At 42.6% G+C, this 19342-nt stretch overlaps 1 protein-coding gene across 11 annotated transcripts in view; it reads left to right on the top strand.

Annotated features, from left to right (window-relative positions):
* Mtmr3 (myotubularin related protein 3) overlaps nucleotides 1-19342 on the top strand; it is a 130383-nt gene that overhangs the window by 102578 nt on the left and 8463 nt on the right. For all 11 annotated transcript variants that reach the window (XR_013043104.1, XM_076547045.1, XM_076547044.1 and 8 more), the window contains 6 exons: nucleotides 800-931; nucleotides 1638-1749; nucleotides 14430-14625; nucleotides 15380-15565; nucleotides 16208-16378; nucleotides 17498-17643. Coding sequence is in view for 10 of the 11 variants with exons in the window: in XM_076547045.1 (XP_076403160.1) it covers nucleotides 800-931; nucleotides 1638-1749; nucleotides 14430-14625; nucleotides 15380-15565; nucleotides 16208-16378; nucleotides 17498-17643 (943 nt within the window). In the remaining variant the exon portion in view is untranslated. The remainder of the gene's footprint in view (nucleotides 1-799; nucleotides 932-1637; nucleotides 1750-14429; nucleotides 14626-15379; nucleotides 15566-16207; nucleotides 16379-17497; nucleotides 17644-19342) is intronic.

The following is a 19342-nucleotide window of genomic DNA, read 5'->3' as shown; positions in this document are numbered from 1 at the left end:
ACTTTGGGTTTTTTGAGACGTGGTTTCTGTCCTGGAACTTACTATGTGGATCAGGCTGGCCTCAAACTCACAGAGAACCACCTGCCTCTGCTTCCTGATTGCTGGGACTAAAGGTATGTGCTACCACACCTGGCTATAGAGTTTACTTTTGTAAAAGAGAATTCAGTGAGATTGTTTGAGGAGTGGCAGGTCTTGACAAAGCCCTGGAAGACCTTTTGTTTCAAGCTTGATTTAAGAGCCCAGTGCTGTCTTCTTACATGCTATCATGACAGTTGTAATGAGAACTCGGGTGGTCTCCAGTCTGCGGAGAGAAGAAATAGCAGCTTCTATGAAAGGACTGCAGGGGGAGAAATGGGAGTAAGAGACTGGGCAGTGTGGGTCTTCCTGTGATGTGGGAAATTACTTCTAGAAAATAAATCCGTATCAGTTCTAATCAGAAGGCAAAACAGGGTAGATGGAAGCCAAGTCTGTGTACCAGGGTCTAGTCAGGAGGCTTTGTTGATTGAGTTTCATTTTCTCTGTTTTTGCTGGTTCTAATGTCTCTGGTTCTAATTTTTCACAGTTCTAGGAAAGCTAGGCTCATTTAGTTTTTTTTTTTTTCTTTTTTTTTTTTTTTGGTTTTTCCGAGACAGGGTTTCTCTTGTGTAGCTTTGCGCCTTTCCTGGATCTCACTTGGTAGCCCAGGCTGGCCTCGAACTCACAGAGATCCGCCTGCCTCTGCCTCCCGAGTGCTGGGATTAAAGGCGTGCGCCACCACCGCCCGGCAGGTTTTTAACTCTCTTCTTGATGATGTCTGCAGATTCCTCTCTGTCAAATGCTTCAGGAGCAGAAAGTTTAGCTCTCCAGCCACAAAAACTTCTGATCTTGGATGCGCGTTCCTATGCAGCAGCTGTGGCAAATCGAGCCAAAGGAGGAGGCTGTGAATGCCCAGGTGAGAGCATGATCTGCCTCTTTATAATCTGTCCTTGTCACTGCAGCTCACTCACAACCTAGACTTAATTTAAAATAAATGACAAGGCACTCATTCTGATTCTAGAAAGCCAGGGCAGCTCTTTGGGTCCTTGACATTCGTGTGCTTTGGACAAGGTGCAAATCATCTTCCTCCTCTGTGCCAATCTTTGGTGATAGGAAAGCTGGTCTTTCCCCAGGTCTGCTAGTGCTGTTGTAGAGGCTCTCAGTCTGCTCTTCTGAAAGCATGGTTGTCTCTCACAGTACGTATGTGAATCCTTAGCTCCTAGCACACTTGCCGTAGACTCACTAGAAACGCAGTGGTCAGACTGGAGAGATGGCTCAGGGGTTGGGAGCACTGGCTGCTTTTCCAGAGGTCCTGAGTTCAATTCCCAGCAACCACATGGTGGCTCACAACCACCTATAATGAGATCTGATGCCCTCTTTTGGCCTGCAGGAATACCTGCAGACATAAATCTTTAACAAAAGAAAGAGAGAAAGAAAAGAAAAGAAAAAGAAAAGAGGGGTGAAAATAGAGGTGGTAGTCAACATAGAATCCTAGCGAGGTGCCCTTTCTGAATCTGTCATGCCCCTGCTGTCTGAGTGCTGCCACTTTGCTGCTGTTACATTTGCTCATGTGATCCTTATTTTGAATGTATTTATGTTTACTTTATTGTTTTTCTCTCCAGAGTATTACCCAAACTGTGAAGTTGTGTTTATGGGAATGGCAAATATCCATTCTATCCGGAGGAGTTTCCAGTCTCTACGACTGCTGTGCACACAGATGCCGGATCCTGGAAAGTAAGCCCTGGGCTTTAGTTTGTGTGCTGCTTCCCTTGTTACTGCTTTTGTTCCCTCCCTCCCTCCCTCCCTCCCTCCCTCCCTCCCTCCCTCCCTCCCTCCCTCCCTCCCTCTCTTAACAAAACGACAACAAAAAACAAGTTTGGAGGTATTCTTCAGATTTGTTTTGTTTTGTTTTAGTGAACCTCAGTTATACTTTCAGTCTCTGTGGATATTCTTCCAGGCTTAGGAGCCAGGCAGCATATAGAACATGAGCTGTTGAAAAAGCAGTCTAGCTCTTCTGCAGGGTTTTTTAACTTATTTTTGAAATTAAAATATAATCACATCATTTTCCCCTTCTATATCCCTCCAACTCTTGCCATGCACCCCCAATTGTTCCCTTTCTAATTTATGACCTCTATTTTTTAATTATTGTTGCATGTGTGTATATTTCTAATTATATAAATACTACCTGCTCCATCCATTTATCGTTACTTGTATATTTGTTGTTTTAGGGCTGACCACTTTGTATTGGATAGTCAATTGGGGGCTCTTCCTTGGGAAGATGATTTCTCCCAATCTCATTACTCCTTAGTTAGCCTATAGTTCTTCGTCTAGGCTCTTCAGCCCTAGCTGATACATCTGTAACCAGTTCTGCCACAGGGCTTTAGGATGTGCAGCACAAAATAGATCTCAGCCCTCAGAACAGAAGCAACACATTCTTGTTCATGGGACTGCCCCTTTCTCTTCTGCATTGTCTTTTAGCCCAAACTGTGTAATTCTTTGGTCCCTAAACTACTATAGTAACACTTGCTGTGAATTGAGGTGTCTTACTGTAAAGTCACAATTTACACGCACGCACGCACGCACGCACGCACGCACTCAGCACACCTTGCTTATATGTTTGATTTTCTCTCACTATAAGTATTACCTGGTTATAATATAGTTCTTTGTCACAAGGGTGGGATCCTGTGAGATCGACCCTTTCCAAGATAGCATGTCTGTTGGTGGTATACTTGTTCAGATCTTATTAAGGCAGCCATATTGTTGAGGTCTCCTGAGTGAAACTTCTCTATCATTTCTAGGAGACACAGTCTCACAACAGATTTCCTTGTCCTCTTCACTCCCTCTTCCACAATGTTCCCAGAGCCTTAGGTGCAGGAATTGTATTGAAGGCCTATTGATTGGTGCTAGGCACCCCACAACCAGTTGTTCTCTAGATTTGACCAGTTGTGATTAGTCCAGTGTAATAGTCTCCACTTATTGCAAAGAGAAGTTGGTTTGATGAAGGGTGAAAATTCCACTTATCTGTGAGTTACTGGATACGCATTTAGAATTCAGTTGGGAATGATGCTGGTTTAATAGTGTGGCGATTGTAGGTTCTCATTAAGGTCCATGATCTCATTAGCCTCGGGTAGGTGGCTAGTTTTCCAGTACCAGTCACAAGTTCTCTCCTGTTGAGCAGGCTTTAAGTCCGGTGGTACAGCTGCTATACTTTTAGGGATTTCATGCCATGCTGGTCATCGTTGTGGTTTACTGGCATCACAGCTGGCTAGGATTAGTGGTAGCTTCCCTCCTTTTGAAGCTTGTATAAATAACCCCTTTAGGTACTATGAAAGCTAGTCTAAGGGAGGAGGCTTTCGGGTTCAACCCATCTTTTTTTTTTTTTTTTTAAACTGGGGTGCTGAAGGACTCAAACTCAAGTTGTCATACTTGTGTCGAGCATTTTACCAACAGCCATCTCTCCAGTTTCTCATTATGGTCTACAAGTGTTAAACATGTTAGGCCGGTTTGGGGGTTGTTTCTTTGCTGTTTTACACTTGAGCTTCCATTTCTAAAGTAAGTTTGTTCAGTAATGACATCCTAATTTCTGTTGCTTATTGAAAATGAATGGTGGGTGGGACCCTTTTCCTCCTACTGGGTTGCCTCGTCCAGCCTCGATGTGATAGTCTTATTGTAGCATGTTATGTTGTTTTGGTTGATGTCCCAGGGATGCCTGTTCTTTTCTGAGAGGAAACAGGCTGAGAATGGGGAGTGGGTCTCGGGGAGAGGGGAGGGAGGGGAAACTGCGCTCAGGATGTAATATATGAGAGAATAAAAAAACAAACAAAAAAAGAATGGCTGGAATTTGCAGTGAGGAAGGTAAAGTAATACCCCCTGTGCAAGGGGATTGTTTGAATACAAGCTAAATTAGGAGCAGTGTTCTGTAAAACAAATATGAACAGATGAATATTTAAAAGCCCCTCTCTATTATTTCAGGAAGCCAGAGATGTGCCAATGAAAATAGGATTTTCTCTTTTAGGTGTTTGTGCTGAAGCCCATAGTTGTTTCCTTGAGTCCTGTCAGTAGATCCACATAATCACATCAAGTGTGTTTGTTTTGTGTTCTTAAGTGGATTTTTTTTGTTTTTGTTTTTCAAGACAGAGTTTCTTTGTGTATCAGAACAGAGATCCACCTGCCTCTGCCTCCCAAGTGCTAGGACTGAAGGTGTGTGCCACCACTGCCCAGCTCATAACTGGATTTATAAAAGATTTATCAGTTGCTGCCTTAAATTCCTTGTGCTGACTCTTGGTAAAAAGTAATTAAATTGCTGGGGGGTGGTGGTGATGTACGCTTTTAATCCCAGCACTAGGGAGGCAGAGGCAAGCGTATCACCTTGAGTTCAAGGACAACCTGGTCTACAGACTACACAGAAACCCAGTCTTGAAAAACCAAAAACAACTAACCAACCAACCAACCAACCAACCAACCAACCAACCAACCAACCAACCATCCAACCAACCATCCAACCAACCAACCAACCAACCAACCAAGAAAGTGATTAGATTTATCACAGTGGCAGTCAACCCTGAGGATGAAGCAGTGTCCTTTGGAGAGGTGACTGTCTTAGTTAGGGTTTCTAGTGCTGTGAACTGACACCATGACCATGGCAACTCTTATGAAGGAAAACATTTAATTGAGGGGCTTGCTTATCATGGCAGGAAGCAAGATGGCATGCAGACACTGGAGCAGAAGCTGAGAGCTACATCCTGATCTATAGGCAGAGAAGGAGATGCTGAGCTTGGCATGGGCTTTTGAAACCTCAAAGCCCACCCTCTTTAACACATTTCTTCCAACAAGGCCCTAACTTATAATCCTTTTAACCCCTCCAAATAGTGCTACTTCCTAGTGACTAAGCAATCAAGTATGTGAGCCTCTGGGACCATTCTCATCTAGACCATTGCAGTGACCAGAGAACAGCTGCTTTCTTTCCTTTGAGGAGTGTCCACTGCATCTGTCACTTAGCTCCAGGGCCTAGCTAGCTCTCTCCCCTAAGGTTGGTGTGAGGACTCTGTAGAGATGTGTCTTTGCCTATGTGGCTTAATTGCTCAGGATCCCTTTTCATATAAAATAAAAAGACCAGATCAGTATTGAGTAGTCGCTAATACCTCCCATATACTTAAATTATTTCTTTAAAAACTTGATTTTTGAGGTCAGAAAGAGGCTCAGTGGTTAAGAACCCTTGCTGTTCTTGCAAAGGACCCAGGTTTGGTTTCCAGTATCCACATAGTGGCTTACAATTGTCTGTAATTCCACTTATAAGGGATACAATGTCCTCTTCTGGCTTTCAGTGGAACTGTGTGCTAACATTCGCTCACATACATGCTCGCACTCCCCCCCCCAAAAAAAAACATGAAGTAAAAAAATAAATATTTAAAAACACACACAAAAAATAATTAGCCTCTTCCCTGTCCAAAAAAATGGAGGATTTGTTAAAGAAATAATGTTTTGTATTTGGGTATTTGAATCTCTCTTAGGGATAAAAAGAAGCTCTGGCAATGATGGGCACTGTGAGTAAGCCATCCATCTGGGGCTGTGGCAGGCTGGGAAATGATGTGGTTCTCTTCCGGTTTGACATTAGCACAGAGGAGTGCTGTGGCATCCCCGTTGGTGGCCAACGGCAGCACAGCTTCTCTCCGGCACAGACACCACTGGCTGCTAGTTCATAAGCATTCAGTCAGGTTGAAGAGAACTCTCTGCCGGAGTCTTGTTTACTGCTTCTTCAGCTGCAGGGAGATAGTTTAATTACTCATCTCTTAAGCCTTTTGATTTATTTATTTATTTTTTCCTTTTATTTTATTTATTTTATTTTTTTTTTGGTTTTTCAAGACAGGGTTTCTCTGCGTATTGCGTAGCTTTGCGCCTTTCCTGGGACTCACTTGGTAGCCCAGGCTGGCCTCGAACTCACAGAGATCCGCCTGGCTCTGCCTCCCGAGTGCTGGGATTAAAGGCGTGTGCCACCACCGCCCGGCCCTTTTATTTTATTTTACAATACCATTCAGTTCTATATATCAGCCATGGTTTCCCCTGTTCTCCCCCCTCCCACCCCCTTCCCTTCCCCCCCAGGCCACCCCCCCTTCCCACCTCCTCCAGGTCAAAGCCTCCCTTGAGGACTGCGACCAACCTGGTAGACTCAGTCCAGGCAGGTCCAGTCCCCTCCTCCCAGACTGAGCCAAGCGTCCCTGCATAAGCTCCAGGTTTCAAACAGCCAACTCATGCAATGAGCACAGGACTCGGTCCCACTGCCTAGTTGCCTCCCAAACTGATCAAGCCAATCAACTGTCTCACCTATTCAGAGGGCCTGATCCAGCTGGGGGCCCCTCAGCCTTTGGTTCATAGTTCATGTGTTTCCATTTGTTGGGCTTTTTTTTTTTTTCAATAATTGAGTAAAACGGAAATTTATTATAAGCCACAGTCGTCCTGGGGACCGCCATGCTATATATATAGCCTCCATGGTTCTATGGGTTGTGGTCTGATTGTTCTTTATTTTACATCTAGAATCCACTTATGAGTGAGTACATGCCATGACTGTCTTTCTGGGTTTGGGTTACCTCACTCAGGATGATTTTTTTAGTTCCATCCATTTGCCTGCAAATTTCATGCTTTCATTATTTTTTTCTGCTGAGTACTACTCCATTGTGTATATGTACCACATTTTTTCCATCCATTCTTCCGTTGATGGACATCTAGGTTGTTTCCAGGTTCTGGTTATTACAAATAGTGCTGCTATGAACATAGCTGAGCATATATCTTTATGGTATGAATCAGCATTCCTTGGGTATATATGCCCAAGAGTGGGATGGCTGGGTCTTGAGGTAGTTCAATTCCTAATTTTCTGAGAAACCGCCATACTGATTTCCACAGTGGTTGTACAAGTTTACATTCCCACCAACAGTGGAGGAATGTTCCCTTTGCTCCACATCCTCTCCAACATTGGTTGTCATTGGTGTTTTTGATCATAGCCATTCTGACAGGTGTAAGGTGGTAGCTCAGAGTCGTTTTGATTTGCATTTCTCTGATGATTAAGGATGTTGAGCATTTCTTTAAATGTCTTTCAGCCATTTGTGATTCTTGTTTTGTGAATTCTCTGTTTAGCTCTTTAGCCCATTTTTTAATTGGACTGTTCAGTATTTTGATGTGTAGTTTCTTGAATTCTTTATATACTGTGGAGATCAATCCTCTGTCAGATGTGGGGTTGGTGAAGATCTTTTCCCATTCTGTTGGCTGTCTTTTTGTCTTATTGACTGTGTCTTTTGTCCTGCAAAAGCTTCTCAGTTTCAAGAGGTCCCATTTATTAATGGTTGTGCTCAGGGTCTGTGCTGTTGGTGTTTTATTTAGGAAATGGTCTCCGGTGCCAATGCGTTCAAGAGTGCTTCCTATTTTCTTTTCTATTAAGTTTAGTGTAACTGGATTTATGTTCAGGTCTTTGATCCACTTGGACTTGAGTTTTGTGCATGGTGACAGATATGGATCTATTTGTAATCTTTTACATATTGAGATCCAGTTATGCCAGCACCATTTGTTGAAGATACTTTCTTTTTTCCATTGTATAGTTTTGGCTCCTTTGTCAAAAACTAGGTGTTCATATGTGCATGGATTAATGTCAGGGTCTTCAATTCGATTCCATTGGTCCGTATGTCGGTTTTTATACCAGTACCAAGCTGTTTTTATTACTATAGCTCTATAGTAGAGTTTGAGGTCAGGGATGGTGATGCCTCCAGAGGTTGCTTTATCGTATAGGATTCTTTTAGCTATCCTGGGTCTTTTGTTTTTCCATATGAAGTTGAGTATTTTTCTTTCCAAGTCTGTGAAGAATTGTGTTGGGATTTTGATGGGGATTGCATTGAATCTGTAGATTGCTTTTGGTAAGATTGACATTTTTACTATGTTAATCCTACCTATCCATGAGCATGAGATCCTTCCATTTTCTGATATCTTCTTCAATTTCTTTCTTTCTTTCTTTCTTTCTTTCTTTCTTTCTTTCTTTCTTTCTTTCTTTCTTTCTTTCTTTCTTCTTTCTCTCTATTTCTTTCTTTCTTTCTTTCTTTCTTTCTTTCTTTCTTTCTTTCTTTCTTTCTTTCTTTCTTTCTTTCTTTCTTTCTTTCTTAAGATTTATTTATTTATTTATTATATATACAGCATGTATGACAGCAGTCCAGAAGAGGGCACCAGATCTCATTACAAATGGTTGTGAGCCACCATGTGGTTGCTGGGAATTGAACTCAGGACCTCTGGAAGAGCAGTCAGTGCTCTTAACTGCTGAGCCATCTCTCCAGCCCCCTTCAATTTCTTTCTATTGAGATTTAAAGTTCTTATCAAAAAGGTCCTTCACTTGTTTAGTTAGTGTTATCCCAAGGTATTTTATATTATTTGTGGCTATTGTAAAGGGTGATGTTTCTCTGACTTCTTACTCAGCCCTTTTATCATTTGTGTATAGGAGGGCTACTGATTTTTTTGAGTTGATCTTGTATCCTGACACTTTACTGAAGGAGTTTATCAGCTATAGGAGTTCCCTGGTAGAGTTTTTGGGGTCACTTATGGATACTATCATATCATCTGCAAATAGTGAAAGTTTGACTTCTTCCTTTCCATTTTGTAATCCTTTGATCTCCTTTTGTTGTCTTATTGCTCTAGCTAGAACTTCTAGTACTACTATATTGAATAAATATGGGGAGAGTGGACAGCCTTGTCTTGTTCCTGAATTTAGTGGTATCGCTTTGAGTTTCTCTCCATTTAATTTCATGTTTGCTGTTGGCTTGCTATAAATTGTCTTTATTATGTTTAGAAATGTTCCTTGTATTCCTGATCTTTCTAAGACCTTTATCATGAAGGGGTGTTGGATTTTGTCAAAGGCTTTTTCAGCATCTAATGAGATAATCATGTGGTTTTTTTCTTTCAGTTTGTTTATATGGTGTATTACATTGACTGATTTTTGTATGTTGAACCATCCTTGCATCCCTGGGATGAATCCTACTTGGTCATGGTGGATAATTGTTTTGATGTATTCTTGGATTCGGTTTGCCAATATTTTGTTGAGTATATTTGCATCAATGTTCATGAGGGAGATTGGTCTGTAGTTCTCTTTCTTTGTTGCATCTTTGTGTGGTTTGGGTATCAGGGTAATTGTAGCCTCATAAAAAGAGTTTGGTAGTGTTCTTTCTGTTTTTATTGTGTGGAACACTTTGAAGAGTATTGGTATTAGTTCTTCTTTGAAAGTCTGGTAGAATTCTGCACTGAAACCATCTGGTCCTGGGCTTTTTTTGGTTGGGAGACTTTTGATGACTGTTTCTATTTCCTTAGGGGTTATTGGTCTATTTAAATGGTTTATCTGGTCTTGATTCAATTTTGATATGTGGTATTTATCCAGAAAATTGTCCATATCTTCCTGGTTTTCCATTTTTGTGGAGTACAGGTTTCTGAAGTATGATCTGATGATTCTCTGGATTTCCTCGTTGTTTGTTGTTATGTCTCCCTTTTCATTTCTGATTTTGTTAATTTGGGTGCTCTCTCTTTGCCTTTTGGTTAATTTGGCTAGGGGTTTGTCTATCTTGTTGATTTTTTTCAAAGAACCAACTCTTTGTTTCATTGAATTTTTTTTTTTTTTGTATTGTTCTCTTGTTTTCTATTTTGTTGATTTCAGCCCTCAATTTGATTATTCCCTGGCGTCTATTTCTCCTGGGTGAGTTTGTTTCTTTTTGTTCTAGAGCTTTCAGTTGTGCTGTTAATTCATTGGTATGGGATTGCTCCATCTTCTTTATCTGTGCATTTAGAGCTATGAATTTTCCTCTTAGCACTGCTTTCATAGTGTCCCATAAGTTTGGGTATGTTGTACTTTCATTTTCGTTGAATTCTAGGAAATCTTTAATTTCTTTCTTTATTTCTTCCTTGACCCATTGATGTTTCAGGTGGGCATTATTCAGTTTCCATGTGTTGTTGTTGAAATCTAACTTTAAGGCATGGTGGTCTGATAAGATACAGGAGGTTATTCCAATTTTTTTTGTATCTGTTGAGATTTGTTTTGTGGCCAAGCATGTGGCCAATTTTTGAGAAGGTTCCATGGGGTGCTGTTTGTGTTAGGATGGAATGTTCTGTAGATATCTATTAAGTCCATTTGAGTCATAACATCTGTTAGGTCCTTTATTTCTTTGTTAAGTTTCAGTCTGGTAGATCTGTCTTTTGGTGAGAGTGGTGTGTTAAAATCTCCCACCACTAATGTGTGGGGTTTGATGTGTGTTTTAAACTTTTGTAGTGTTTCTTTTATGAATGTGGGTGCTCTTGTATTTGGAGCATAAATGTTTAGAATCGAGACTTCATCTTGGTGGTTTTTTCCCCCGTGATAAATATGTAATGTCCATCCTGATCTCTTTTGATTGATTTTAGTTTGAAGTCTAATTTTTTAGATATTAAGATAGCTACACTAGCTTGTTTCTTAGGTCCATTTGCTTGGAAAGCCTTTTCCCAGCCCTTTACTCTGAGGCAGTGTCTGTCTTTGAAGTTAAGGTGTGTTTCTTGTATGCAGCAGATGGATGGGTTCTGTTTTCTATTTTTTTTTTTTTTTTTTTTTTCGAGACAGGGTTTCTCTTGTGTAGCTTTGCGCCTTTCCTGGAACTCACTTGGTAGCCCAGGCTGGCCTCAAACTCACAGCGATCCGCCTGGCTCTGCCTCCCGAGTGCTGGGATTAAAGGCGTGGGCCACCACCGCCCGGCCGGGTTCTGTTTTCTTATCCATTCAGTTAGCCTGTATCTTTTTATAGGTGAGTTGAGACCGTTGATATTGATGGATATTAATGACCAGTGATTGTTAATTCCTGTTATTTTTTGTGGTTGTGTTGTGTTGTCCTTCTTTGGTGTATGCTGGTGTGGGATTATCTATTGCTTGATTTTTCATGGATGTGTTCAGCTTCTTTGGGTTGGATTTTCCCTTCTAGTGCTTTCTGTAGGGCTGGGTTTGTGGACAGGTATTGATTAAATCTTGTTTTATCCTGGAATATTTTGTTTACTCCGCCTATGGTGATTGAGACTTTTGCTGGGTATAATAGTCTGGGTTGGCATCCGTGGTCTCTTAGTGTCTGCATAAGATTTGTCCATGATCTTCTAGCTTTCATAGTCTCTATTGAGAAGTCTGGTGTTATTCTGATGGGTCTGCCTTTATATGTTACTTGGTCTTTTTCCTTTGCGGCTCTTAATATTTTTTCTTTGTTCTGTGTGTTTAGTGTTTTGATTATTATGTGGCGAGGGGATCCAGCCTATTCGGTGTTCTGTAAGCTTCTTGTATCTTCATAGGTATTTCTTTCTTTAGGTTAGGAAAGTTTTCTTCTATGATTTTGTTGAATATATTTTCTGTGCCTTTGAGTTGGTATTCTTCTCTTTCTTCTATCCCTATTATTTTTAGGTTTGGTCTTTTCATGGTATCCCAAATTTCCTGGATGTTTTGTGTTACGACTTTTTTGTCTTCATTATTTTCTTTGACGAATCTATTTTCTCTATTGTGTCTTCAGTGTCAGAGATTCTCTGTTCCATCTCTTGCAATCGGTTGGTTATGCTTGTTTCTGTAGTTCCTGTTCGTTTAGTCAGGATTTCTATTTCTAGCATTCCCTCAGCATGTGTTTTCTTTATTGTCTCAAATTCATTTTTCAGATCTTGGAATGTTTCTTTTTCTGTTTAATTGCTTTTTCTTGGCTTTCTTTGATTTCTTCCCATTTTTTTTTTGTTCTTTTTTCTTCTATTTCTTTAAGGGAGTTTTTTATTTCCTCTTTAATGGAGTTTTTCATTTCCTCTTTAAGGGAAGTTTTTATTTCCTCTTTAAGGGAATGTTTTATTTCTTCTTTAAGGGCCTCTATCATTTTCTTAAAGTCATTTTTAGGATTGATTTCTTCTGTTTCTTCTGTCTCGGTATGTTCAGGTCTTGCAGGTGTAGAATCACTAGGTTGTGATGTTGCCATATAGGCCTTTATGTTGTTGCCTGTATTTTTGCACTGGCGTCTACTCATCTCTTCCTCTGCTTGGTGCAGGTGGTGTCTTTGTCTTAGAGTGCTTCTCTTGTTCCAATTTTTAGTCTTGGTTCACTAGGAGTTCTTGGTTAATTGGTGCTATTGGGCTGTTTCTTCAGGAGCAGCTGATCTTTGTCGGTGAAGTATATACTTATGATTTTGGTGATCTGGTTTGGTGGCTGGGCAGCGCCTTCTTCTGTGTTTCTAGGTCACATTTTATTCATTCGTCAACTCCTTAGCTGATCTTGTTTCTTCAAACTTCAAACTGTAGGGATCTGAATCCTCTCCCAGATGGATTTCAGCTGAGCGGGGTAGTCTCACCAACACCTCCAAGTTGTTGGGTTTCGCAGGATCAGCAGCTGGGCCCTGGGTTGGCCTCAGACAGAGTGTTCAGATCGTTCTGGTTCCGTTCCACGGAGATAGCTTCTTCTTCCCCGGGTGTTGGGGTTAGAGGCGTCTCTGCTCCAAGCTTTTGATTAAGAGTTTGTTTTCACTAGCTCTTTAGAGGGTAATAGCTCTGTTTCTGGTCTTTATTGTGACTGTGTTTCGGCTGCCTCCTGCTGGGCCTGCCTGCCTCTGCACCAGGCCTACCTGCCTCTGCTTGTTGCCGCTGCCATGCCTGTCTACCTCTGTGGGCCACAGCCGCCGGGCCTGTATGTCCCTTTTGATTCATTTTAAGGCAAATGATAATAAACAAATGACCTGTCAGGAAAGTGTTTTAAGTGTACCTAGGATACACTTAATTTTGAGATAGGAAGTCTCAAAATTGCTTTTTACCAATGGCAAACTTAGAATTCATTAACTGGAAGGACTCTTCCCTCATGCTAGGGGCTAAGCTTGGGGTACAGCAATGATGGAGACAGTGTCAGTCTCTGAGCCAGTCGAGTTGTAAAGAACACTTAGAGACTGTTATGTTGTTGGGTGGCCTGGCAGGAAAGAGCTTAACAAAAATTCCCATTCATTCCTTAGGTTTAGTAGACCAGCTTTGTGCTAGAGGCTTCATCTAGACCTTACCTGGACAAACTCGTCTCAAAGATCCTGAACCGTTTTTATTCCTTCTCTCAGTGTTTAAATGGCTAGACTTGTAGCCTTAAGTCACAAATCTGGTCACATTTGGGAAAAATCAGAACTTGTGTTGGGGGAATGAGGGATGGAGGAAGAGATGTCAACATAGTTGGGGGTGGTGATGGAATATGTAACCTTATGCCAAAAAGACAATTCTTTTTTATTTGATAAGCCCTAAAGGATTTTTTTAAAGGGCGGCGGCGGGGGGGGGGGGTCCTTTCTGAATTCAATCTAATTAACTCAGTGATACTATGTAGCCATTGTACCACTTTTCATGACTGTTCATCTCATTGGACTTACCTAGTTTTAGTCAATAAGTAGTAAAGACTTAACAGTGGTTGGTGTTCGGACATGGGTGATAGGTAAGGTTTGTACCATTCTTGTGTGGCATCCAGCTTACATCTCATCCTAGATGTATTTGTATGTATGTGTTTTCTTTATTTACTTTATTTTATTTCTTTATTTGTTGTGAGGTCAGAGTTGATAATCATTAAATAGCTTCTGTAAAATCTCTTAGGGGTCTCAGAAGTGTCCATAAGAGCTATTTCTTATACTGTATGTACCTGTCTAGCATTACTCTATCCACCCCACCCCCCTTTTGGCAAATTATCTGTGGAGAGCTAGGTGTGGTGGTATATATCTGGGAGCCCAGCACTTGGAGGCTCATCTAAGAGAACTGAGTTCCAGATCAGCCTGAGCTGTAGAACAAGACCCCTGTCTCAAGCTAATGTGTGTGTGTGTGTGTGTGTGTGTGTCTGTCTGTCTGTCTGTCTGTCTCAGAACCAGGATTGGGGTGTAGCTTAATGGTAGAACACTTAACTAACAAATGAAAGACCCTGAATTTCATTCCCAACCATCGCAGGAAAAGAAGGGGGGGGGGGTGGCTAGGGAAGTGGAGATACGGGAGATACGGTTCAGTGGTTAAGAGCACATACTGCTCTTGCAGAAGACCCAAGTTTGGTTCTTAGCACCCATATTGTAACTCTAGCTCCAGGGGATATGACAGCTCTTCTGGTCTCTCTCCTCAGGCATCTGCACTCACATGCATACCACCTCCCATATACATAGTTAAAAATTAAGAATCAATTCTTTTTAAAAAGTTCCAGGTGCAATGTGGCATTGTTAATTACGGTCTTTTTTCTAAAGTTGTCCTCTCTTGATTGTGGAGCTTAACTCTCTCGTTTGGGCTTGCTTTATAAATAGACTTTTTTATCACTATAATTAGAGAACAAAGGCCTTGGGTAATTGCTTTTTAATTTGATAGGCATTGGACACCATACCATAAAATCATAAACGTAGTATTTCCTTATCTTCCCCTTTTTTATAGTTGGCTTTCAGCGCTTGAGAGTACAAAATGGCTCCATCACCTGTCTGTGCTCTTGAAGTCGGCACTTCTTGTAGTGCATGCTGTGGACCGCGATCAACGCCCAGTGCTAGTGCACTGCTCAGACGGCTGGGATCGCACGCCCCAGATTGTGGCCTTGGCTAAGCTCCTGCTGGACCCTTACTACCGAACAGTAGAGGTGAGTGTGTCGGAGGGAGGGAGGGAGGGAGGACTTCAGGAGAGGTTGAGGAAACCGTTTGGAGGGTTGCATGATCGGTGTGAGGACTGAAAGTTTTGTTGTAATCATGCCTCCTCCCCTTAGAGCAGTATGGCTAGGTGTCTCTTGCTAGTTCATCTTGTTCAGTGGAACACGGTTTAGCTGCAAGGTACCAAGGAGACAGAAATGTTTCCTTTGCAATTTCTCTACTTAGAAAGATTTGTCTACCTCAGGAAAATGGGTTTCTGCAAAAGAATGTCCACATGCTTATGATGGTGGGTCTAGACAGGACCACACAGAATTCTGGAGAAAGAACATCTGCTGAAATAACCTCTGTGGGTTAAAGATAGAAGAACAAAAGCATAAAGTGACATGAAATACAAACATCTATAAAAATTGGTGCTGGGGAAGGATTTTTACAAATATGGCTTTGTAAATGTAACATCAAAGGCAAAAAATAATAAAAGAGAAATGTGGGTAGGCAGTTAGCATTTATGTAGTAAATGAGAGGCTTCGTCAGTGTTCTTTAAGTGAATACTGAATGGAGTTAGTGAGTTGAGACATTTGTGTAAATGGGTGTGCCATTAGGGAGGGAGCCTTTGGCTCTGAGCCTGGGCCAGAGGGACTTACCAGGAGGCTGTTAAAGGAGATTGCTGTTGGTGACATGAAGCTCAGGATGTCACAGGTGATGGATAGTACTCCACAAGTAATCTCTCTCCTTGGTGCCTCACTGCAGGGTTTCCAAGTCCTTGTGGAGATGGAATGGCTGGATTTTGGCCATAAGTTTGCTGACCGGTGTGGTCATGGGGAGAACTCAGACGACCTGAACGAGCGTTGCCCAGTGTTTCTGCAGTGGCTTGATTGCGTTCATCAGCTTCAGAGGCAATTTCCTTGCTCTTTTGAGTTCAATGAAGCATTCCTTGTGAGTTCGGACTTAATGATTCTACATTTTGAGACCCACCTACACTTAGGGGGGTGTTAATACAAATGTTCGTGGGCCATTTTCACCCAAAACTATGCATTTTTCACATTTAATTGGGAGCGACTGCTTTATTTAAAAGCAATAGCAGTTAACTGGCATTTTCTTTTTCACTCAGTGAATCTCGGTGCACCAGCTTTTCCTCCGTAAACATAGTTTGTTTTAAACTTGTCTTCTAAAGTGTGTGGTCTAAAAAGTAGTTAGAAATAGAAAGAATCTGAATGTGCCCTGCTCCCCTCCAGTCCTTCTCCTGTGCTGTCTACCATCCTTTCTACTCCCTCTTGTTTGGTGGAAGATGTACTCTTCCTGTTTCAGCCCCCGGTTCCCTGTCCTTCACTCTGCCTCCTGCATTAGAATGTCTTTGGTGTAGAAGTGCTGGTGGTTGGGGTCAGGCCCTGCAATTGGCAATTTTGAAGAGCAGGCCATATAGTAACTGCCTGTGTGCGTGCGTGCGTGCGCACACACGTATCCTTGAGTGAGCTGAAATGTTCTCAGGGATGTCATGGTGATTTGTGCAGTTGGGCTGACCTCCTTCCCGAGACCATGTGTCCTACTGTTTGATTTTTGCCTCGTGGACTTGCGCAGGTGAAACTGGTACAGCATACCTATTCCTGCCTCTTTGGAACATTCCTGTGCAACAACGCCAAGGAGAGAGGGGAAAAGCAGACTCAGGAACGGACATGCTCTGTGTGGTCACTTCTTCGGGCAGGCAACAAAGCTTTCAAAAACCTACTGTATTCATCTCAGTCAGAAGCCGTATGTACCCTTCAGTCCATCTCTGTGATTAGCAGAAGGGATTTGGGGATGGGGTCGCATGTGGGAACTGGTGTGAGTAGTGCCTATTTTTGTGAAAACATGTCTGATGTCTCAAGATCTTGGTTCCATTTTTCCATTTTACACCATTCTGTTTAAGCAAAGCCTGTTTCCTGATAATGCTCTGGCCTGCCCATGACCAAGCTGGCTGGGTTCAAGGTTATTTGGCGTAGTGCACATCTCTACTTTGCCACCCTAGACATGCATCATCACCAAAGCTCACTGTGTTCCTAGCATGTTTCAGCTCAGCAGAGGGAAGGCACTAAGCTCTTTCTCAGATACCTTTTATGGCTAAGAAGGGTCAGCCACCAGGTTCCTGTTACTGTCCCCCGTGAGCCAGGCAGTGGGACCCACTGCAGCTTCTGTCTTGACACAAAGCTCTTTCTGAGGCTGGCATGTTTCTGTCTGTGATTTTTTTTCACATGGAGAGCTGGTAGACCTTTTAAGACTTTGTTGCTCCAAAAGAATACCTTCTGCTAAGCAAAGAAAAGAGGCACTTATGTTGGTGTACCAAAATGTGTTAATGTTCTCTTTGTCAGATGCATTTTAAGCCCTTAGAAATCAAAGCAGGTTAACAATGAGTATACTTCTCATTACAGTTAAAAGATGTATGCTGCTTCTCTGCTTCCTTCACTGTGCCTCCTGGGGAAGTGGCAATAAGGGAGGATTAATTTAAGTGATTCTATAAAACAGGTTTGACAGTATCTGCTGAAGCTGAGCTTTGAGGAAACAGACGTTCACCATCTAATGGAATGATTTTTATGCAGTAAATCGGTCTGATTAAAGTCAGTAAAGATCATCTGAGATAATTAATAAGTCAGACTTGAAAAGATTCATTAGATTTTCATGCTCACAAGAGGCTCTTAAGTGGAAGCTGTTGCCAAACAGACCCCATGATTCTGTATCTGCCCTCTTGGGAGAGAGACCTTCCTCTACTATCACAACCTCCTTGTTGATCTGTGACCCAGCTGTGTTGATTGGCCCACCTGGGTGTGTTTGTTCTTGCTCCTTATTTCTAGACATTTCTAAGAGACATAAACCTGTGTCCTCCTCTCTCCTCAGGTACTATACCCCGTGTGCCATGTGCGGAATCTGATGCTATGGAGTGCAGTATACCTTCCCTGCCCATCTCCATCTGCTCCCACAGATGACAGCTGTGGACCATACCCAGCCCCAGGCACCAGCCCTGATGACCCCCCCTTGAGCCGGTGAGCTAGGGCAGATGCCACAAGTCTCAAGTCACGTATGGTGGTGCTCTCTCTCTCCCCCTCCTTCCCTCCTTCTCTCTCCCTACCCTCACCTTTCCCTGCCTCCCAAGCTGACCTCAGACTTGCAGTGATGTGATTTACTGGCATGAACTGTCACATGTGGCTGAAGTTTAGCTGCTGCTGTTTTGTTTGTTTGTTTGTTCTAGTTTTTGAGACAGGGTTTCTCTGTGTAGCTCTGGCTGTCTTAGAACTCCTTTGTAGAGCAGGCTGGTCTTGAACTCACAGAGATCCACCCACCTCTGCCTCCTGAATGCTGGGATTAAAGGCATGCACCACCATTGGCAGGCTTTTTAAGACAAATAGTAAGGCCTTCTTTCTGGAAGCGAGTTGGGCTTGGCGCACATTATTCTACCGCATGCACTGGGAAGTTTCTCAGTGATGGAGCGCATCCATTGTGTCTTTTGTGACTCTCTGGTTTGTTTACCCGCTGTTCTCTGCGCCCTTCTGAGGCTTAAAAGTCAGATGTGAGATGAGAGAAATTTTGTTTTTGCCACTTGTGAATTAGCTTTATTAAGATCAGAGTGATAGATAATAAATGAACATAAAATGTATAATACAAAGAACCAGCAAGCTACTTTGCCACTACCTGAGAGACACAGAGCATCACGAGGAGTGCCTGTTGAAGGCTGTAATGAATACTTGCATGAAGCCCTGGGTCTGAGCCCCAGTGTTACATAAACCTGGCACGATAGCACATTTCTGTACTGTCAGCACATCGGTGGTAGAGGCAGAAGAGCAGTTGAGCATCATTCCTACGCTACATGGAGTGTGAGACCAATCTAGGACACATGTGTCCTGTCTCAAAAGCCACAAAAGAAAGGGAGGAGGAAAAGGAAAGAGTGGGGGTGGGTGGGAGTAGAAGAATGACTTTTAGATATACTACCAGCTGGACGGCAGTGGCACACTCCTTTAATCCCAGCACTCGGGAGGCAGAGCCAGGCGGATCATTGTGAGTTTGAGGCCAGCCTGGTCTACAGAGTGAGATCCAGGACAGGCTCCAAAACAACACAGAGAAACCCTGTCTTGAAAAGACAAACAAAACAAAAAAACCAAATATGCACCAGGCCACGGTGGTACACCTCTTTAATCCCAGCATTGGGAGGTAGAGTCAGGGGCTCTCTGAGTTCAAGGCCAGCCTGGTCTACAGAGTGAATGCCAGGACTGTTAAGAGAGAAACTCTGTCTCGAAAAACCAAAAGAAAGAAAAAAAGAAATAGTATATGTCTTTAGTTTATTTGGAGGTGGGTACTGTGAGTGTTGCAATTCAGGAGTTTGGGTGCAGTGGAGGATGGTCTCCCCGCAGGACATAGCAATCCTGCTCCTCTCCAGGGGAGCCACTGCAGATGAGCTTTGCTCAGCCCCCACTTAAGGGGCTTCCCAGCAGAGCTCTGCTTCTTCTCTGGCCTGAGATGATGTTTCTTTTCCTTCACTCTGCTAAACGGAAACTCCAGCAGAAATGTAGCAATCTCCTCCAGCTCCCGGAAAAAGTTACTTTTTCTGCTCCACCTTGTCAGTCCCCTATGGCACGTTTCAGCAAGGTTCTTCTATTCAGCTCCACCGTGCTGGTGCCCTAAGGGATGTCTTAGTGAGGTTCTTCTTCTCTGTGCCAGTGAATGAACATCTTCACACCCAAGACTCTT

The sequence above is a fragment of the Peromyscus maniculatus genome, chromosome 10 (assembly GCF_049852395.1).
Source record: "Peromyscus maniculatus bairdii isolate BWxNUB_F1_BW_parent chromosome 10, HU_Pman_BW_mat_3.1, whole genome shotgun sequence".
NCBI classification, from domain to species: domain Eukaryota; kingdom Metazoa; phylum Chordata; class Mammalia; order Rodentia; family Cricetidae; genus Peromyscus; species Peromyscus maniculatus.
Note: the sequence above shows the minus strand (reverse complement) of the source record. Positions and strands in the feature narration are given on the sequence as shown.